This window comes from Pollicipes pollicipes, unplaced genomic scaffold (genome assembly GCF_011947565.3).
Source record: "Pollicipes pollicipes isolate AB1234 unplaced genomic scaffold, Ppol_2.1 Scaffold_7261;HRSCAF=8764_pilon_pilon_pilon, whole genome shotgun sequence".
Classification (NCBI taxonomy): domain Eukaryota; kingdom Metazoa; phylum Arthropoda; class Thecostraca; order Pollicipedomorpha; family Pollicipedidae; genus Pollicipes; species Pollicipes pollicipes.
Window position 1 is genome coordinate 43,037,355 of NW_023597054.1, and position 19,279 is coordinate 43,056,633.

At 55.9% G+C, this 19,279-nt stretch overlaps 1 protein-coding gene across 6 annotated transcripts in view; it reads right to left on the reverse strand.

The window, feature by feature from the left end:
- ash2 (Set1/Ash2 histone methyltransferase complex subunit ash2) overlaps nucleotides 1-19,279 on the reverse strand; it is a 29,318-nt gene that overhangs the window by 5,565 nt on the left and 4,474 nt on the right. For all 6 annotated transcript variants that reach the window (XM_037236182.1, XM_037236183.1, XM_037236179.1 and 3 more), the window contains exons 3-11: nucleotides 16,839-17,017; nucleotides 16,225-16,394; nucleotides 15,204-15,366; nucleotides 14,677-14,848; nucleotides 14,068-14,169; nucleotides 13,456-13,680; nucleotides 10,872-11,007; nucleotides 10,220-10,368; nucleotides 5,208-5,310 (exon numbers count right to left, since the gene is read on the reverse strand). In XM_037236182.1, coding sequence (XP_037092077.1) covers nucleotides 5,208-5,310; nucleotides 10,220-10,368; nucleotides 10,872-11,007; nucleotides 13,456-13,680; nucleotides 14,068-14,169; nucleotides 14,677-14,848; nucleotides 15,204-15,366; nucleotides 16,225-16,394; nucleotides 16,839-17,017 — 1,399 coding nt within the window. The remainder of the gene's footprint in view (nucleotides 1-5,207; nucleotides 5,311-10,219; nucleotides 10,369-10,871; nucleotides 11,008-13,455; nucleotides 13,681-14,067; nucleotides 14,170-14,676; nucleotides 14,849-15,203; nucleotides 15,367-16,224; nucleotides 16,395-16,838; nucleotides 17,018-19,279) is intronic.

Here is a 19,279-nt window from a genome sequence, read left to right on the forward strand (position 1 = left end):
CCAGTTTTGAGCCCCGTTTGCCCGCGGATTACGGGCCTGCGGGCTAGAAATTGACACCTCTAGTCCGCAACAGCTGGGGTCTGCAAAATCTGCAGCGGATTCTGCAGCCAGTCCGAAAGGTGTAAACGGGCTTAAGCAGTCCGAGACCTTCCCATCCCCTGAACCACGATGGCGGCACAGCCAACTGATAGTCATAGCATTTTGCCCGCTTATGCTATGGTATAGCGGCGAACCAAATAAACATTGCAGCGCGCTGAAAGAACTACAGTTATCACAGATACATATGTGCAGCATTCCTTATCATGTTGTCAGCTCGCCAAGCACTCTTACCTATTCTTTTGTCGAACAGCGTGATGGTTTTAAAAGCTCCATTCAGGTTCATGCAGATTCAGATATACACACGCTGAGAATGTTGGATTAATTTAGGGCTAGGAACAGGCTGTGCTCATATATCACTCGTTTGCGTGTGGGTTGATCCCCCATGGCAGTAAGCTGGTTTGCTGGTGCTATGTCTGCGGTTAGTTTACGTTCAGATGAAGCAAGCCAAGAGGTCGGACTTGTTAGCTGCTATGATGATATATGAGTTTATGCACACTTCGACAGCAGCGGTCATTTTGCGCCCGTCACTGTCAAATGATCCTCACGTAATGACCACCGCACACGCGGACAGCGTAGCTGCGCGCTGGCTTATATCACCGGAGAGGATTCGTCGAGATGCGAGTTGTGCAAGATCGCTGCCAATGACCATTAAACTGGTGGGAACATGATTCCGAAGCGGACGTCCCTCGCAACTCTGGGGCAGTCCTCACGTCAGTGATCGGGTGCTCGCCAATTACTGAGCGCCGGAACAGTCCGCATCACGTGCTCCCGTAACGCCGCCGCTCAGCCGTGAGCTGGCGACAGCTGACAGCGGGTGGACGCAGCGAGGGCAGTGCCGACGCTCAGCCGTGAGATGGCGACAGCTGACAGCGGGTGGACGCAGCGAGGACCGGGCCGACGCTCAGCCGTGAGATGGCGACAGCTGACAAAGGGTGGACGCAGCGAGGGCAGTGCCGACGCTCAGCCGTGAGATGGCGACAGCTGACAGCGGGTGGACGCAGCGAGGGCAGGGCCGGCGCTCAGCCGTGAGATGGCGACAGCTGACAGCGGGTGGACGCAGCGAGGGCCGGGCCGACGCTCAGCCGTGAGACGGCGACAGCTGACAGCGGGTGGACGCAGCGAGGGCAGTGCCGACGCTCAGCCGTGAGCTGGCGACAGCTGATAGCGGGTGGACGCAGCGAGGGCAGTGCCGACGCTCAGCCGTGAGATGGCGACAGCTGACAACGGGTGGACGCAGCGAGGGCAGGACGCCGCTCGCTCTCCGGATAGGAGAAAGCCAGAGAACTGGACGTATGACCGATACGGAGGCGACAGAGGCTAACTTTCTCGCCTCTGTTGACTTAGTGGGAGGTCATCCAGTCACCCACTTTGTCTTTTACTGCACGAACTTAATTTCTAGCGTTCACGTGAGTCGAGGCTCGTCTGGCCCAAAGCCTCTTGGCACTTCTTTTTCAGCAGACAGCAAGTGGCTTCGATCGGAGGACGACGTGTGAGCGGAACGGGGACGACGGCCGGCTGCTGCTTCCTCGGCAGCAGCATCGGTTCTCTCATTTCCAGCAAGCCCAACGTGCACGGACACCCAGGCAAAAGAACACGCACTTTCTAGCCCGCTGACGTGCTGCCAAGTGCCGCAAGATTCCAGTCAACAGGGCATGGGCGGGCTTCGGATTTTGAATGCACAAAATGCCTCTCAAGGAGTTCGATGATATTGAAAATTGTTCGCATCTGCCTCAATGCGTAAAGTAGCACCTCACTGATTGCGCATGCTTTCGCTGTAAAAAAAAACTAGCAATGATGGCACGGCGTGAATCACTTCGTCCAGTTGCCACACACACCGCTCCTTTTGCCGCGTTCTGATTTTAACACATCCGTATACACACGCTCATATATCCGGAACTCTGTACGCACTCACTGTTTTCTGGCGTCTGCGGACGCGCTGACTGCCCTGATTATTTGTGCGCACTCGGAAGCTGGCTTCAAAACGGAGCTCCTCACCAGTTCTATGCCTTCATTGAAGTGCAGTGAAGTGTCGGCAGACTAGTGTCGGCGGCTCCACATGTAGGCATGGCGGGCTGTTCTCCAGAGGCCACGACCCCTATACCAATGACTGCGTTCCGCAAACTTTAGCTCGCTTGTACACGGATGGCTTTTAAGTACTCGTTCCGCATATTGTAAAAAGGTAAGGAAAGTGTTCTGAAAAAAATGATGTGGAAATGAATGAAAAATGATTCTTCACTTCCGTAGCTTCGTGAGGACGATTTTCAGATATAACGGCCGTCAACTGGCTCTCAATCAATGTTATGCAAGGTACGATGACGTAATCAAATGCTAACGCATTAAGGAGCAAATGTACTAAACAGAGAAATGACGCTGTCTAGAGCAGCCTATTCTACTTGAAAGTATACCAATAGTTATAAGGCAGTTTATTTCATCATATCTGATGTTGGCTTCAATATCTTCAAACGTGGAACATTCCCTTCAAACGCGTCATTACTTCTAGAGCATAGTTATATGTGGTATAAGCACCGCACAACAGGCCACAGCTTACAAGCTCATACTCGTCATTATGTCTATTACGATAGTCTTCACTAACAAGCAATATGACTGCTACCACAAATACTTGGCGCGGCATCTGGCAATCGTGCTCAGAGCGTGTACTCGGAAGCTTCACAGAAAAACCGAGGGAGTGAACACATGAAAACTTTTCGACGGGCGAAACAAGGAAAGATACTCAAACCATGGTGTTGATGCGGCGGTGCTACTGCAAATTTTGTGATCTACAGACCCACGGCGGTAGTATTGCTACGCAAGATTCATTACTTTTTTATTACCAACTACAAAAACTCTACCAAACTTGTTCAATGTTGTAAAACAAGTCTGAGGGCTAAGCAGGAAAAACGGCTAAACCAGCCCTAAAATATCCAAACACGGGGTTTGCTGCAAACGTCACAACTCTTCCTGTCACAGACGAGAGGTGGATAGGATTCCGACTGAACGTGAATCTACACACCTGGCCTGGTGTTCACTAAAACGCGACGTTGCTTCAACTACAACGACTTGCATAAGGCTTAGTGCCACATGGCAAAACTAATGCACCAAAAAGTTCATTTGTCATTGGAATTCTGCTAGTAAAGCTACACTCTACTCAAACGCCAAGCAGGTCGAACTGACAAAACAACAAACATGATGAATATATGATTTTTCGTACCGACACCACCAACTTTGAAAGGCCGTGTTGTCCATTCTGGGTTACCTTCCGCCTGCTAATTGTTCCCACGCCTTGTTAAGTGTCCGAACATTTTGCATTCTACGATTGAGCGTTTGCAGTAGACGTAATGTGTATAAGTAAAGACGGCATCAGTGTTTGCAGCAAATGTAATGAAGGGTGTACGTTTTTGCATAGAAGTTTTGTCGTGTGGCACTAATGTCGCGGAAATACGTCTTGAAGAAGAAGTAATGTCGTGAGTAAATAACGACCAAATACGTCGACAACACATCACTGTCAGCAGAAGTAATGACGGGCAAACGTTTTTGAAATATACGTTTCGGCGCGTAACACTAATGCCTCGTACAAGTCTTGGCAGTAGAAGTAAAATCGTAGTACTGTTGTCGGGAGGAGTTTCTTGCTGTAACACTAATGTGGTAGGGCCCCTTCCAGTGACCAGTTAGGACAAAAATGTGGGTCCGTGCGTGCAGCCAGCCAAATGCGCTCCAGCACAAACCATGGATCCGCCAGCTGGGGGACGTTTTGAAGAAATCATGCATGATCTCGGCGAGCAAAAAAAGATAGTGACTCGACCACGTGACCACGGATTCAGCGTTCTAGCATTAGAAATTGTTTAATGATTGATCATAAATGGCACAGTTTAAAGGGCATTTTTGCCTTGCATGGCTGGATTTCGCCCACACAGCTCCAAATCCGACGAATCGTAGGCCATTCATCGGACCAACATTCTTGAAACCAATGAAAATTCGATCGTGAGTTGTCTTGCCGATGAACAAATAATGTATTTTAACAAGATCTGCTTCCCTCGCTCCATGAGCTTCCCGAGAAGTTTAATGCGCTCCTTTCCTAGCGTTTCACTGACGTGGGGCACCCAAAAGCATACCCAATCCGCTCCCATTCACTGATGGCGGCATTTACCGGGACATCCCAGATAAGTGCCACAATCTGCCAGGCGAAAAGTCGGAGGTCACGGAGCGGCCGCGGGAGAGGAGAGGTCGAGCAAATCACCCCCGCGCCCGAGAGCCGCCCCGGGCGCACGGGACCAGCCACGTGCTCTGAGCGGATGTGACGCAAAAACCTGTGACGCAGACTAGATCTGACCCATGTGACCTATGGATAACAAACGTGCTTATGCTACTCAGGCACGACCGTGAAAGCCAAATATACGACATATGTTTTCCGGTGGTCGAGGTACGACGACGTTTCCAGAGCTGCTATGCCACCGGCGCAGTTATCCAGCTGTATCCCTAATTGGCCTGCACCCGTTTCCACACGTCGGAAACCTTCCGTTCGGACCGGACGACGCTTGTCAAAAGAGACACGTGGCTTCTCACCTGAGCGGGGCTAAACCCAGCAAGCATGGGCATTGGTGGCAGGCCCGGCGGCGGATATGGGAGCTTGCTTGGGGCCAGCTAAGCTTACACCCCTCACACCGCCGCACGCCGGTCACGGCCAGGCAATCCACAGCGGGGCGAGCGATCCCCAGCCGCAGCCACTGGGGTATTCGGCTGTTCCAAGATGGCCGACCAGCTGGCGCCGCCTGTACGTAATCTGGTAAGGGCTGAGACACTCCGGTTGGTCTGCACGGTGCAGGCACACAGCGGCACGGTGAGTGACCGCAATGGTCGCTGATGCGTTGCAATCCCAGCACCGTTGCGTCGCCATCTCGCTCGTAAGGCCGGCGCAGGGTTTCTCCAGCTCCCACGTCAATCCTCTGCCCCGGCACACCCCCACGTCCACGCTGTTTCCTGGCGAGCGTCAAAGTCGCATCGAGGGTGCAAGGTTTCAAGTGACGGCAAACAAAACGAAAAACAGCATGACAAGTGCGCTGATTGCTGACGCGTACGGCCCAGCTTCGTGCGCCGGCCGGCCGACCACTCACCGGCCGCCAACGGACGTCTTTGGGCGAGTACTTGAAGTTGGGCCCGAAGTTGACGCTGACGGTGATGCCCCGGTACACGGACACGGCCGGGTAGTAGTCCGACCTGCGGTGCAGCAGCAGCAGCGCGCCAATCAGGGGCGTGTGGCCGGCGGGCGAACCAGCGCACACGCACACGTACGGGCGCGCACACACGCCCCCACACGCGGGGACAGATCGACGTCCAGAGCAGACGTCTCCCCCACACGTGGGGACAGATCGACGTCCAGAGCAGACATCTCCCGCACACGTGGGGACAGACCGACGTCAAGAGCAGACGTCTCCCGCACACGTGGGGACAGATCGACGTCCAGAGCAGACATCTCCCGCACACGTGGGGACAGATCGACGTCCAGAGCAGACGTCTCCCGCACACGCGGGGACAGATCGACGTCCAGAGCAGACATCTCCCGCACACGTGGGGACGGATCGACGTCCAGAGCGGACATCTCCCACACACGCGGGGACAGGTCGACGTCCAGAGCGGACATCTCCCGCACACGCGGGGACAGGTCGACGTCCAGAGCGGACATCTCCCGCACACGTGGGGACAGGTCGACGTCCAGAGCAGACGTCTCCCGCACACGCGTGGACAGATCGACGTCCAGAGTAGACGTCTCCTGCACGCGTCGGGACAGACCGGCAGAAACCAAGGCGGGGGCCGACGCAAACGCAGCAGCACGACTCAGTCACGTCCGGAATTCTCTACCACTACACGTGGTTGCCACTTTGCTGCACGGCCTGGTCCTCTCACACAGACCCAACCGCATCCCTGTATTTGACACTGCTCTGAATAAGCCACACGCATCTTCAGAGGTCAATACATTTGTGTGCACGAACTGTGTCCGGAAGGCGAAACTTCGATCGCATGTCGGACATTTCGGGGACCATGCCTTCCCTTTTCAACACAAAAATATGATTTTTACTCAGGGCGAACGCGGCAGGACGATCGCCTTCGCCTGCCCGCATCCACTCCGAGCCTGGGAGACGATGTTGTGCTTACTACGGCAAGCAAAATATCGTCTACCGAACAATAAAGAACACCATCTCCCCAGCCAGAACAACAGACTGCCTTCAGATCTGTCCGGAGTGGGGCTCCGCTTGTTTCAAAAAAGTTGATGAAGCTCTTTTACCCTAGCCTAGTTAAGTGACCCATAGGAAACTTTCGCTTGCTATCTTCACTGAGTGACTGCGTCTTCCACTTTTCGCTATTTTTCAATATTGCCTGTTTATTCTTGTTTTTGAATCGTTCCGGTCGTGCGCGGCCCAGCAGTCAGTAACGCAGCATCAGTTTGTTCAGCGCGCACACCGGCGAGGGCCTGAATATTACGGACTCTGCTCAACCCATGTTCTCCCAGTTTTAAATCTTTGTAACGCTGGACAAAAAATCACATGCAAGTACGCTGCAACAAACGCAAGAACAGGAGCAGGGAGCGGGCACACAGCCAGCCGGTGCGGCGGATCATTGCCATGTCCTGGAGCCCGACTGATCAGCGACACCGAGGGTTGACCGAAACAGGACTGGCCCTTGCTGAAGGTCGCGAGAAACCCGTACCGAAGAGCAACGACTCGTTACTTTCATGCTTACCTAGTAAAGTTCATGACGATTACCAGAAATGTTTTCAAGACTGCCGAAGTCAAAACACCTGCATGTACATATCTCATTCGTCAACTTTTGCCACGCCACTCATACCCAGCCACACGGTCTGCAGCCGCGACTTAGTAACTGCATCATACCTGTGCAAACATGAGCCCTTGTGCAGTGTGGACCACACGCGACTTCCCAGACGTCCGTGAGAGGCACGAGACAGGATCACGGCTCAGATCAGATAAGACAGTAGTAACAGCCTTATTCCTCGGAGAAAAACTAGGAAAATGGTGATATAGATGGGGGGTTGATACTTCGACAACATGCCTTTATCGAAACAATAGCAGAAGTGAATGATGATGAATGATATACATATATATATATATATATATATATATATATATATATATATATATATATATATATATATTCACTTCTGCTATTGTTTCGATAAAGTCATGCTCAACGTCAAGAGCAGAACATATATAGAGCAGAGCAGAACATAATAAAGCGTTGCTCAAATATCAACCCATCCATATCTCTATTCTCCTGGTTTTTCTCCGAGGAATAAGGCTATTACTACTGTCGTATCTAATGAATAATGTTCCTCGCTAATGCATTGAACAACTCACGGTTCAGATCACGTTCACGGATCAAAACGCTTTATCAACGCTTTAGCTTCGTATGTTGGTGGACTCACGATTTGCCAAACTGAGCTAGAGCCGTGAAAAAATAGCCAACAGGCAGTGTGGTGACTAAATTTTTTTTTCTATTTCCGGTCCCATCCCCGAGATGTACCGGTGGCCCGTAAGGTCATGCCGCCGTGATGCTTGACAACATAAGGAAGAAAAATCAAACCTGTCTAGATACACTGAAAGGCAAGAAGTCAAACTTGCTGTGACAAAGATATTCATGAGCAGTGGGTAATGGGCGACGTCATAAAAACTAGTCCGGCCGGGTTGCACGCCATAATGACTACAGCGTTTTCAGGGAATGCAGGCCTTCAAAGCCCATAACTAGGAGCCGAAAATGTCAGCCGGTGATGGCGCTGACATCCTCCGCCGACAGACTACCATCTGACATCAGGATCCACCCGAGTCCGCTGCCAACAGACTACCACCTGGCATCAGGATCCATCCGTGTCCGCCGCCGACAGGCTACCATCTGGCATCAGCATCCATCCGCGTCCGCCGACAATCATCTGGCACCGGGATCCATCCGTCTGCTATATGATCATTTCACTCATTGATTAGGCTGAGCACCATGCTCATATAGCGAAGCGAAGAATCTAACGATCTGTGCCGTAGCATGCTACCAAGCCGTTACCTGTCCAGTGAGTGGGGCGGACGGACGGGGGCACCGGATACAGAGGGCCTGCTGATCCTCTGTATCGACGGACAGCGTCCGGTGCAGAGCAGCGCCTCTCGAGAGATCTCGAGAGAAGAGATCTCGCCAAAACGATAGTTGTCAAGTGACTGGCGCTATTTAACTGGCTTCCGCCTGCTGGCATACATGTGCCGGTGGGTCCGTCAGAACTGTATTCAAATGAACGCTTTATTAAGTATCTTAAAGCAATGACTGACGTTGAATACTCCCGCCGATAGGGCAGACCCCAGTGGTGATAATAGTGCACAACTATCCTGCTATTAGAAAATGGCGCGCTGTTTTATTAACACTGCTAAGCTTACCATTACGCTATCACGGAGGGAGGGAGGGGGGGGGGGGGGGGGAGTTAGGACGTATCGACTGCACTGTCAGGCAGCATTATGCTAGCATATTTAGGTACAGAAACGCGCGTACTCAGGTACAGGGACTCTAGGACGCACTAAAAACGGTGCGTTCTTGGCAGAAAAAACCTGAGTATGCTAGTTTCAACGAACTGAGTGCACTTGTGGCGACAATGTAAGCTACGTTAGTCTGGGCAGAAATGGTGTGATTCCAAAAGTGCACCAAGGCAACGCAGTCTTTGTGCGCTGAACTGACCAGGATACAGTCCTGCGTCGATCGCAGGTCCACGTCCGGCTCGCGTCTGCGACGGTCTGCCTGCCAGCACTCCGCGCTCCATGCTCCCGGTCACAAGGTCGCGTCGTCGCCGTGTTCACAGCGGGCCCCAGAGGCCGCCCCCACCGCCAGCCAACCAGTCACAGAGCAGCGTCGCTGCCGTGTTCACAGCAGTCCCCAGAGGCCGCCCCCACCGCCAGCCAACCAGTCACAGAGCAGCGTCGCTGCCGTGTTCACAGCAGTCCCCAGAGGCCGCTCCCATCGCCAGCCAACAGGTCACAGAGCAGCGTCGCTGCCGTGTTCGCAGCAGTCCCCAGAGGCCGCCCCGGCGTCAGCCAACAGGTCACAGAGCAGCGTCGTTGCCGTGTTCACAACGGTCCCCAGAGGCCGCGACAGCTGTAGGTAATCACATCTGGTCCTCTAACGATGCTCTTGACACCACCCGACTAAAGGGTCGCTACAGCCCTTGTCAAGATGCACACAAGGTTTCAAGGCTGTTATCAATGATTATTGTCCTGATAACAAGTCCACCATTAGTTTGGTGCCAGGGCTGAATACGTGACTTGCTAACAACTGCCCGATTTACGGAGGAGGTGCTGACGGCATGTTGACGACGCCGACAGTCGGCTGTTCGTCTCCGCCGGGTCCAGTGGTGTAGTCGGCACCCAGTTCAATTCTATGGACTCACGGATGATGACATACGGCCCTAGACAAACCTCTCATGCGAATCTGTTGTCTCTGTTGTCTGCGAAGAAGAGCTTTTATGTGCGAATAATCCCTACACGATCCATCTAAGCCATCCCACCACGTTTCATGCCAATCAGATGAAAAGGCCGCAAAATGTGTGGGAGGAGCGGGACGTACGAGTCTCGTGCGCCCGCCACTGAGGCTGGAGTGGAGTATGTTAACATTCAAATGTCAGACAGCCTCCTCGATATGGACATGGGTGATCTGGGCGATCAATACTGTTGCATATCTGGAATAAATTGGATGACTATCAACTCGAGTCGACAGAGAAACCTAGTAGCCGGAGACGTAGTTAGCCGAAAGTCAAGGCTACAGTTCACCTTATGCCGCCGTGTGAGCTGCCCCGCTGCCGAAGACTGACAGCCGGTTTATCCGTATCACCTCCGCACACAGTGCACTCCTATATCCTGAAGCGTAATGACCATTTGAACCATCATAATAATCATGATTGCATTGCGCACGTATTTCGGCAGGCGCCTTGACTGTTATGATGCGTAAGTGCCCGAACCCAGTCACTCCTGCCCGCTGCGAGTGTCAATGACGGCTGGCTGCTGCATCTTTGCCGGCCCGCCGCCGGGCTACACCCACGTCCAGGGCCGCGGCGGAGCAGGGGATCCGCCGGCCGCTGGCAAACACGCACCCGTACAGGTTGTGGAACGTCTGGCCCTGCAGCTTGCCGTTCTTGTAGAAGCCGATGCAGGCGCCGGGCACGGGCTGAAGGCGCTCCAGGGTGCCCGGCACGTCGTCCTTCTCCTCGAAGTACAGGTGCGACTTGGACTTGATCAGAGGCTGGGGACGCGCACACAGCCGGTCACCAGAGGACGGGCGTGCGAACCCCAAGCCGTGTCACAGATCCAAGTCCACCGCATACAGGTCACTCGGCTGCTCCATTCGGCCTACACAGAAGCCCGCGCGCAATTTTAGCTCCAGGTGCTAACGCGATTCTGTCGTGCTCAAAGACGACTCTAGTGCCAATAACCTCCCTAAATTAATCAGGTTAGCTGGCGCCTGGTCATCGACGTGAGCCAGGTCGCGGCCGTGTCCGTCCTCTGTTGGTGAGCATCAGTCTTCCCTCGCCCCGACCGCTCCGTCCGACGGCCAGTGCGCAGTGACCTTTACGGTCCGCCTCCAGGAAACGCCAACACTTCCGGTGGGGCTGGAACGGCCCTGAAGATACTCCGAAGTCGTGCACGGTGCCACCTGCCCAACAGTCAAGACACGTGCCGGCGCCAGCGGCGGACGGCTGCCGCCCCTCCCTCTTCTCCCGGCGGCCGGGGGCGGGGGCGCGCTACCTTGTCCTTGTAGCTGTCGGGAAGGCGGGCGGGCACGGCCGACTCGGGCAGCTGGATCAGGATGCCGAGCACGTCGCCCTGCTGGTACCCGGCGCTGAGGTGGCGGCCGCGCGCCTCGTGGAAGACTGTACCCTTCCTGCCGGCGGCGGTGGCGCCGGAGTCAGGGGCGGTCCTTGGCCACGCGCGCGGACGGCGCTCACCCACGGCACGCCCGGGGATACACTGGACAGGATCGACGGGTCCTGCCGGGTCCCGCCGGACTGCAGGAGGGATGCCGCGAATCGACCAGAAAAAAAGCGAGCTTTATCATTTTGAATCACTTTGAAGAACTGGTGGCACCAGATCACGCACAGCATAGCGACTTTATCGGATTATATACCAAAATACATACCACCAAGGTCAATGCATGATCACGGGCTACATCCCGAAGGCCCATTCAGTGAAGCCTTATTTCTCAGCGGGGCACATTCCGCGGTCTGATCCCGACACAGCCAGTTATCACCACAGCTCTTCCGAGCATCGCCGGTCGACACAGCCAGCTACCACCACAGCTCTTCCGAGCATCGCCGGCCGACACAGCTAGTTATCACCACAGCTCTTCCGAGCATCGCCGGCCGCGGTGGCAGGCGTTCGAGTGGGCACGCCGCGGCGCCTTTCTCACCAGGTCCGCACCATAGTTAGTAATCGCGAACACGCGAAGAGGCCGGCGACCACGCAGACGGCAAGACGGAATGCCAAACCGCTTTCACTGCGTACTACCTCATTTTCTGTTTCGCAGTGCTGATACAGCCTTACGCGGTGGTGTTCAACTTTTTGTCATTAATAACTTATGCTGGGGTGTCTACCAAAACTCATCTTACATACGCAGTAAACTGCGTGCGTGAGTATGAGGAATTAAGCATGATGACATCATCAGGACTAATTCCGAGATCAGTGCTATATCTACGCTCGATCATTCGCTGCATGATGTCATCGGCGGCAGCTCCCGTCCGGGAGTCCGCATTAGTCCAGCTGCACGTGCCGCCGGGCGGGGGCAGTCACCGGACGAGCACCCGCGCCCTCCCACCGACACCACCTGCAGCCGGGCGACGTCTACCAAGCACCCGCCTCGCGCGCCGCCGCCTGCACCGATTTCCCGGGCCCTTAACTCCCGCAGCAGCGTGTCAACACACGAAGGCAAGCCGCAAAAGCGAACACAACACAAGCACATCAAGCACCGTCATTAGTGGGGTTGCAATTTGTATTCATAAGGAGCTAGAATGATGGCCTTTGATGGTAATCAGGACCGTGTGATGATGATTGGAGTTTTGGGGCGCGTCGACTGCTGTGGTCATTTTGCGCCCATATCAGAAAACTACCGAGATATGCAAAAAGCTGACCATCCTAGGTCTGTTAAAAATAGAAACAGCTGAGCCGTGGCAAGCCAGCAAAAATCATCGCCAATTATGTCCAGACAGGCAAGAGATAAACAATGCCGTTCGCAGTGAGGCAGCCGCTTTTCAGTGACCTGCGGCCAGGACTAAGTAACGTGGCAAACGGTGGGCAGCCCGTCGCGACAGGACCAGCCAGGCCTCTGTGCGTCGCACAGCAAGAGCCCGTGCGTCGCGTATGCGTGTGGCCAATACCCATACTGCTGGGGGTACTTCTTTAAGGCTTGCTCTGCGAGAGCCCGACGCCCACGGTCCCATCTGTGGCTTAATCGCTTTAAGCTTGCTGTTGGCTGTCTAATTTCAGCAGCGTTGTCAGATCCTTTTATCCAGGCCGTGATGGCTGGGTTCTTGGCCGGCAGTGATAAAAAGCGTGTGCAGAGTGCACGTACTGCCCGTTTTGCGGCCGCGTCGGCTAGCCCGTTACCTGCGACGCCCACGTGGCCCGGCATCAAACATAGCACAACGGCTCTATTTGCATGACACAACGATGTCAGACGACTTGTGTAACGGGGCACTGGGGGTATTGAGGACTAAAAGCTGCCAAAGCCTGAAGGCTGCTTAGTCAGACAAGATAAGACGCGAGTTGTCCTCGCTGACCGTTCCCACCATTCCTGAACTCGACCTCAACACCAGCGTCTGCCTCTAAGTTTTTGGCATCTCAGAACATTTCCCAAATCTGTCACACCCGCCTTGCCGCTGAAACGACCGGAAGGAGGCCAGGGGTCTCTCCTCACTGCAGAATCACTTTAACCCGCGATTACGCAGGTACTCCCCCCCCCCCCGCAAAGGAGACGGCAGCTTTTTGGGTTCGACAACCACGTCCTTTGCATGAGAATGTGGTTGTTAAAACGGCGCTGCGACTCTCCATCCACTCCGGGTCCAACTGGGGGACGGCCCGCTCACCCAGCGGGAGGCGGTACCGCCAGGGCTACCGCGATGCAGTATGGGGCGAACGACGCCTCCTACACGGCCAGGTGTGACCGGGGAGACCCCTCCCAGTCCTGGTCGTGGTTCAGCGCCGCCGCCTCTTGAACCCCTCGGCGCGGCGAGCTCGATAAACCCCAGGCACCAAACATGCTCTCATTCCCACCCGTCCGGCACCGCTCACGTGACCTGGGGGCCCACGCGCCACCAGCCCCATCAGCAGCACCCACCTGCTGCGCCACGAGTAGCCGAACTTGTCGTAGCCGAGCGGTGCGTTCAGGTTGGCGAGCGGCCCGGCCCAGCCGATGCGGCAGTGGGCGCCGTCCGGCTGCGCGCTGATGGTCGCCTCCCAGTACCAGGCGCCGCGGCGCACCGGGTGCGTGGCGCGCACCATGCAGTAACCCTTGTCGCCCGTCACCGAGAGCCGGTCGTCCGAGATCTTCAGACACTGCGCCCTGCCGCCGCGCCCGGCAGCGTCAGTGAAGCGGACCGAGCCGGCCAGCGGTGCCGTGCTGCCACCCGCGCGGGCGGCCGTGTGGGGGCGAGGCGGCCCAGGTGTGTGCCGTCGGTCACAAACTGCCGCCGTCAGTTTTAACACCAGAATTCGCAATAGCGTACGAAGTCCACCTGTGCCGAAGTTCGCACCGTTTGTCACAGCCCAACAAAACGTCCGAAAAGCGCACAACGCAGCACTGAAACTCAAGCCTACTCCTGTTTCAACGCAGCGTAGCGAGCTCCTAACGCAACCGCGCGCAAAGCTTAAAACTGTCATTCACTCCGGGCAATGCCAGGGCTCAGCCGTCGGCTCGGACACCCCTGACATCGAGCGGGAGGGCACGTACCTGTCGTGCAGAGCTAGCAGCACGGCGGACGGACACTGAGCCCGGTGCAGCCAGCCGGGAATGGGCCGCCCGCCGCTCTCCGACGACTCGTCAAACTCCTGTCTGCGGGCCGGTCGGCGGCGGCGGCGCGTCAGAGGGGCCGCCACGCTCGCGCCGCGGCAAGGGGTCACCACAACAGGGACGGCGCCGCGTCGGCTCCGAGAGGCGAGGCCAGGGCAGAGTAAGCGCACTATCCGTCAGGGTCATGGTGACGTGGAAGCGCCGACGCGACCGACACTTCGAGGCATTGTCAACGGTCGAACTCCAGAGCGTCGTCTCTCGCACAGGTCGGAACTCTGAACCTACTCACACAGCCGCCAGGGAGCCGGTGTACCGGACAGGCGAGGGGCACCACTTAACGCTGACCGTATAGCGTGTACTGCGCAAACGGCGTCGGGCGGTGCGTTTTGATGAATTGGGAGAGACACAGCTGACCAACTGCACATGGCGTCCGACTGGGTCAGGTCATTAGCGTGCCGGACGTCGGGGCAGCGCCAGCGCATGTGACACTTCCCGACGCCGTCCGACCAGGCCCGGCTCGGCGGGCAGCAGTCGGCCGCCCCGGCGCACCTGAACGGCGCGTGCGGGTCCGGCTCGGTCAGAATGTAGCGGTAGCCGTCCTTGTTGAACGGGTGGTCGAGCGGGTAGCCGTGCAGCTTCTGGACGGCGCCCTCGCTGCGTGTCTTCTTCGAGCCGGCCGACTGCTCCAGCACCTTGCGCTTGGGGCCGCGGGACTTGACGGCTGCAGTCGCCGACCGGCGCAGGTCAGGTCAGGTCAGGTCAGGGTCAGTCAGCCGCGGGGGGACGGAGGGGGGGGGGGCGGGGGACGGGGGACGGCAGCCGGCACCGCGCAGCGTCCACTAAAGCTAACAGAAGGGGCGCAGTACGGTTGCCCACCTGTAACATGCTAATAATACCGACCGGATATTAATTGTTGCCGCATACAATTCCCGCTAAATGACTGAAGAACACGCAAAAAATGAATTACATAGCCTTTCAAAACATTTACAGCCAAAATTCGCGAAATTACAAACACACCTCAGAACGAGCCCGTCCTCGGATGCACCCAGCACCAGCCTATACGTGGGAGCGCCTACCGTCTGCCTGGCGCTGCTTCAGCTGGTCGTAGCTGGGCCGGATGGCGGCCAGGTTCGTGTGGCGCAGGCCGTAGAGCGGGTGGCCGGCCGCCACGCTGCCGTCCGGCGCACTCTCCTCGCACCGGAACAGCGACGCCGAGTCCTTGGCCAGCGTGCGCTGGATCTGTCGGCGGCCGGGCGGCGGGCGACGTCAGACGGCGCGGCCGGGGCGCCGCCTCACGCCGAGACGTACACGCCGGGCGGCTGCAGCACCGCGGCCGCGGGACGCTGTGCGCAACCGTACGACAGGACGCGGCGGCATCGCTGCACTTAAAACAAAGCGTGCACAGCAGGATATCAGAATCGTGCAGTGCATTCTGCGGATGTGCCGCGACTAGCCCCCGCACTGAACCACAACCATGGCCATTTCCACCTTACAACACGAGGATACAACTGCAGCAATCCCGAGCTCCCCCCGCCCCACCACCAACCCCACGCGTGAGCTGGCATCCACTGTGGGTTCAACACCGGCGGCGCAGACCGGGCGCCAGCCGCCGGCGCCGTCCTCCGGCACGGCCCGACCCTGACCACGTCCGGGCCTTCCCCAACGTCGCCGCATCGACCGCTGGCTTACACACCGGGGGTGTGTTGGCCAACCGATCCGAGGGTCAGCTGAGACCAGCCACATTCGCTGCATACGTCGCCGACGAGCCAGCACGTTTCGTGCGGCGAGCGGGCCGGGTCGGCCGGCACGACGCTCGCAGCCGAGTCCCCGGCGCTCCGTACCGTCTGCTTCCAGCTCTGTGTAGTGCGGCGCGAAGCTCGCAGCCCAGCCCCCGGCGCCCCACACCGTCTGCTTCCAGCTCTGTGTAGTGCGGCGCGACGCTCGCAGCCGAGCCCCCGGCGCCCCGTACTGTCTGCTTCCAGCTCTGCGTAGTGCGGCGCGACGCTCGCAGCCCAGCCCCCGGCGCCCCGCACCGTCTGCTTCCAGCTCTGCGTAGTGCGGCGCGACGCTCGCAGCCGAGCCTCCGGCGCTCCGTACCGTCTGCTTCCAGCTCTGCGTAGTGCGGCGCGCCATGGTGGTCATGCCCTCCCAATGCATCTCGATCCAGGGCACAATGTCCTTGGTGAGCGAGAAGAGCACGCGGCCGTCCTCGCGCAGCGCCGCCTGCTGCAGGTTCGCCAGCGCCGTCACGCACATCTGGCTCGACTCTGCCGGCAGTGACACGGCGCGTCACTGGCGGGTCGCCCCGGGGCGGGGCAGAGCCGCCGGCAAACCGCGTCGGCTCTGGGCTGACAAACAGCCCGCCACCGAGCGATCTCTGGGCATAGAGCTTCCCGGGTCTGCGACGGTGGCGCTGGAGCAGCACCACCGTCGCAGACCCGGGGAGCGACGGGAAAGACAAGTCACAGAACACAATCGGACAGGTCAGATCACGACAGCACGCTGCATCGTCATGCCGGTAAGTGGGTGTGCGAGCATGCATGGCCAGCGTGCGCTGGATCTGCTGGATGGGGCTCGGATGCACCCTGCAGCATGCGTAGCACGCACTTCCCGGACAGCGAGAACACCGCCCGGCAGCGGAAAGAGTCGGCCGATGACGGCTCAGGCCGGCGCACGACACGGCCCCGCCGCCGGAGCCCGCCCACACTCACGCGCCTGGTGCTTCTTGAACTGCTCCAGCCCGGTGTTGGAGCAGTTGCGGCATGTGAATACGTAGTTGGAGAGGAACGGCACCAGCTTGCCCAGCTGGTAGGAGATACACGACTCGTGGTGGAACTGCAGGCAGTTGCTGCACTGTAGCTCCACGATGTTCAGGTTCCTGCCCTTACCACTGAAATACAGCAAGAGCTGCATGAGAAACGTGAGCTGTCAGCATTGCTTTGCATACGTCCCTGACTTGTCTGTGCTAGATCTTCGGTCACTCATTCTGGGCTTTACACGGCCGACTTCCCGCACGCCAACCACGAGAAAAGGCGATCAAGCAGCAGCCAGGGCAAGTCGAAACAACTGGCAGCTTGCCACGTTGCTGCTGTGGTAAGGAATCGGTCGATGGAGCGTAGCCCTCTTCACTTATGATTGGAGGTCACGAAAAATCTCGTCTGTACGAATGGTTTTGCCGCGTACGTCTATAGTCAGCGTCGGTGACGTTAAAAGTCAGAACAGGGAAAACGACAGCCGTAAGATGGAAGGTTAACTTCACATCGACCTCAGCCCGCGGCGTGAGCGAACGACAGCCGGTGGTCAGCCATATCACATCGTATCTGAAAACTGTCGCAAAACATTGGCACATCAGCCGCCGTAAACTAAAGCTTGAGCTGGGCTTTTGCAGTCCCTTAGCCCCGTAACACTTACTTCACACGGACCAGCACGCTTCACCGACGTTAAAGTTGCAGCTCAAAGCAGCAACCTTCGGGGCAGGAAACATGACAGAACGAAAAACTGACTGCGCCCCAAGCGATAAGAAAATCCACCGACTCTCTATATCTATATATTCTCCGAATAAATCATTTCTCATCATCGGAAAAACTGTTAAGAACGGAAGCTATCTTATTCTGTAATGTGTCAATGGTTCTACCAGTACCATCAGACAACATAGGCAAAACTACACATATCAATATACAAACATTCGTGGTCGCGCCGTTTCAAAACTGTATTGTTACTTTTCCGAAATATTGTGCACGATAGCATCTTTTCGTAAAACCAAATGGCTTTCTTGTGAGCAAGAGGAATGCAGAAATATAGTTTTGAACCGAAGCAAACACGAATGTTTTGTATGTTATTATGTGTAGTTGCGCCTGTGTCGTCTGATGATGCTGGACGAGCCAATGAAACGTTACAAAATGATATAGGTACACTTCTTGAGTTTTTCTGCTGATAACAAACGTAATTCGGAGTTTGATCTTTTTCTAAAAACACCATCAATGTTATATGTGTTGTCGTTTTGAATGGAACGCGCACGCAAGCACGCACGATGTTTGAGGTGAGCACCCGTTGATAACAGTCCGGTCAGACACGCGCCTGCCTCAGGCGGCTGAGGTTTCTTACATGATCAGTTCCCCTGGAACGGGGAACTCCCTGAGGTGCGTTTCCAGGAGGAATAAAGGGATGCTAATTAAGCAAATATCAAAACGGCTTTTCACGAACTGTTTTCTTATACAGACAACGAACAAGATGCGCTCCTTCTAGACATATTTCAGCTCTATTAAATCAAAAATAGCTAAAATCATCGTCGAAATACTCGGAAGCCAACTTGAATTGTCACTGATGGAAAACACTGCGACACATTCGATCCAACTCGACGATTTCGACAATGCTAACAAGCGATGCGAGCAATGCATTGGCTTCTAAATATCACACAGGGCGCATGAAACTGAGTCAAGTCCAAACATTACGCCAAAATTCTCGTAACTTGTCAAGCCCTGTGACATTTGTGATCCTTGTCGCCGCAATCTCACTCCCCAGTTGCAGCAGGCGATGGAGGAATGGCAGTCAGTTTGCCAGCCTATAGCCAGTCAGATGCCCTTGATATGGCTCACGATCACAGGCGCTCCAGACCACTGAGCTACGCCATTCTTACCAGGGAAGTTGGTTTACAACGAACATGCATCATGGAGGAATTGGAGGCCATCATATTTTTAAGATCACGGAAAGATAAAAGAGACCTATGCCAGCTTGTTCGCCTGATCCCGAATTTCGGTATGTCGGCTCCATTCATGACCATTAGTTGAAGGGAGTGTTACACATCTACATGGGGGAATACACTGAAATGGTCCTCCTGGAGACCTTTCGGTGTTGTTCACAGCCCTAGCCTTCATAAGACTTAAGCCCTCTAGTTTCTGAGCTATACGCTCGCGAAAATGGGGCTAGTCGTATGGGGGAGAGTACTTCACTCACCTTGGCATTCATGACATAATAACGTCATTCAAATCTTGTGATTCCATAAGCCACGCAGCGATTAAGGTCAGCAAAAATGCAACTGTCCAGGCGGTCATATCTGGCGTTCGTGGGCGCGATTTCCAGATGCAACGGCCGTCAGCTGGCTCTCAATCAATTTTGTGCATGGTACGGTGACGTAACCGAACCCCCACGCCCT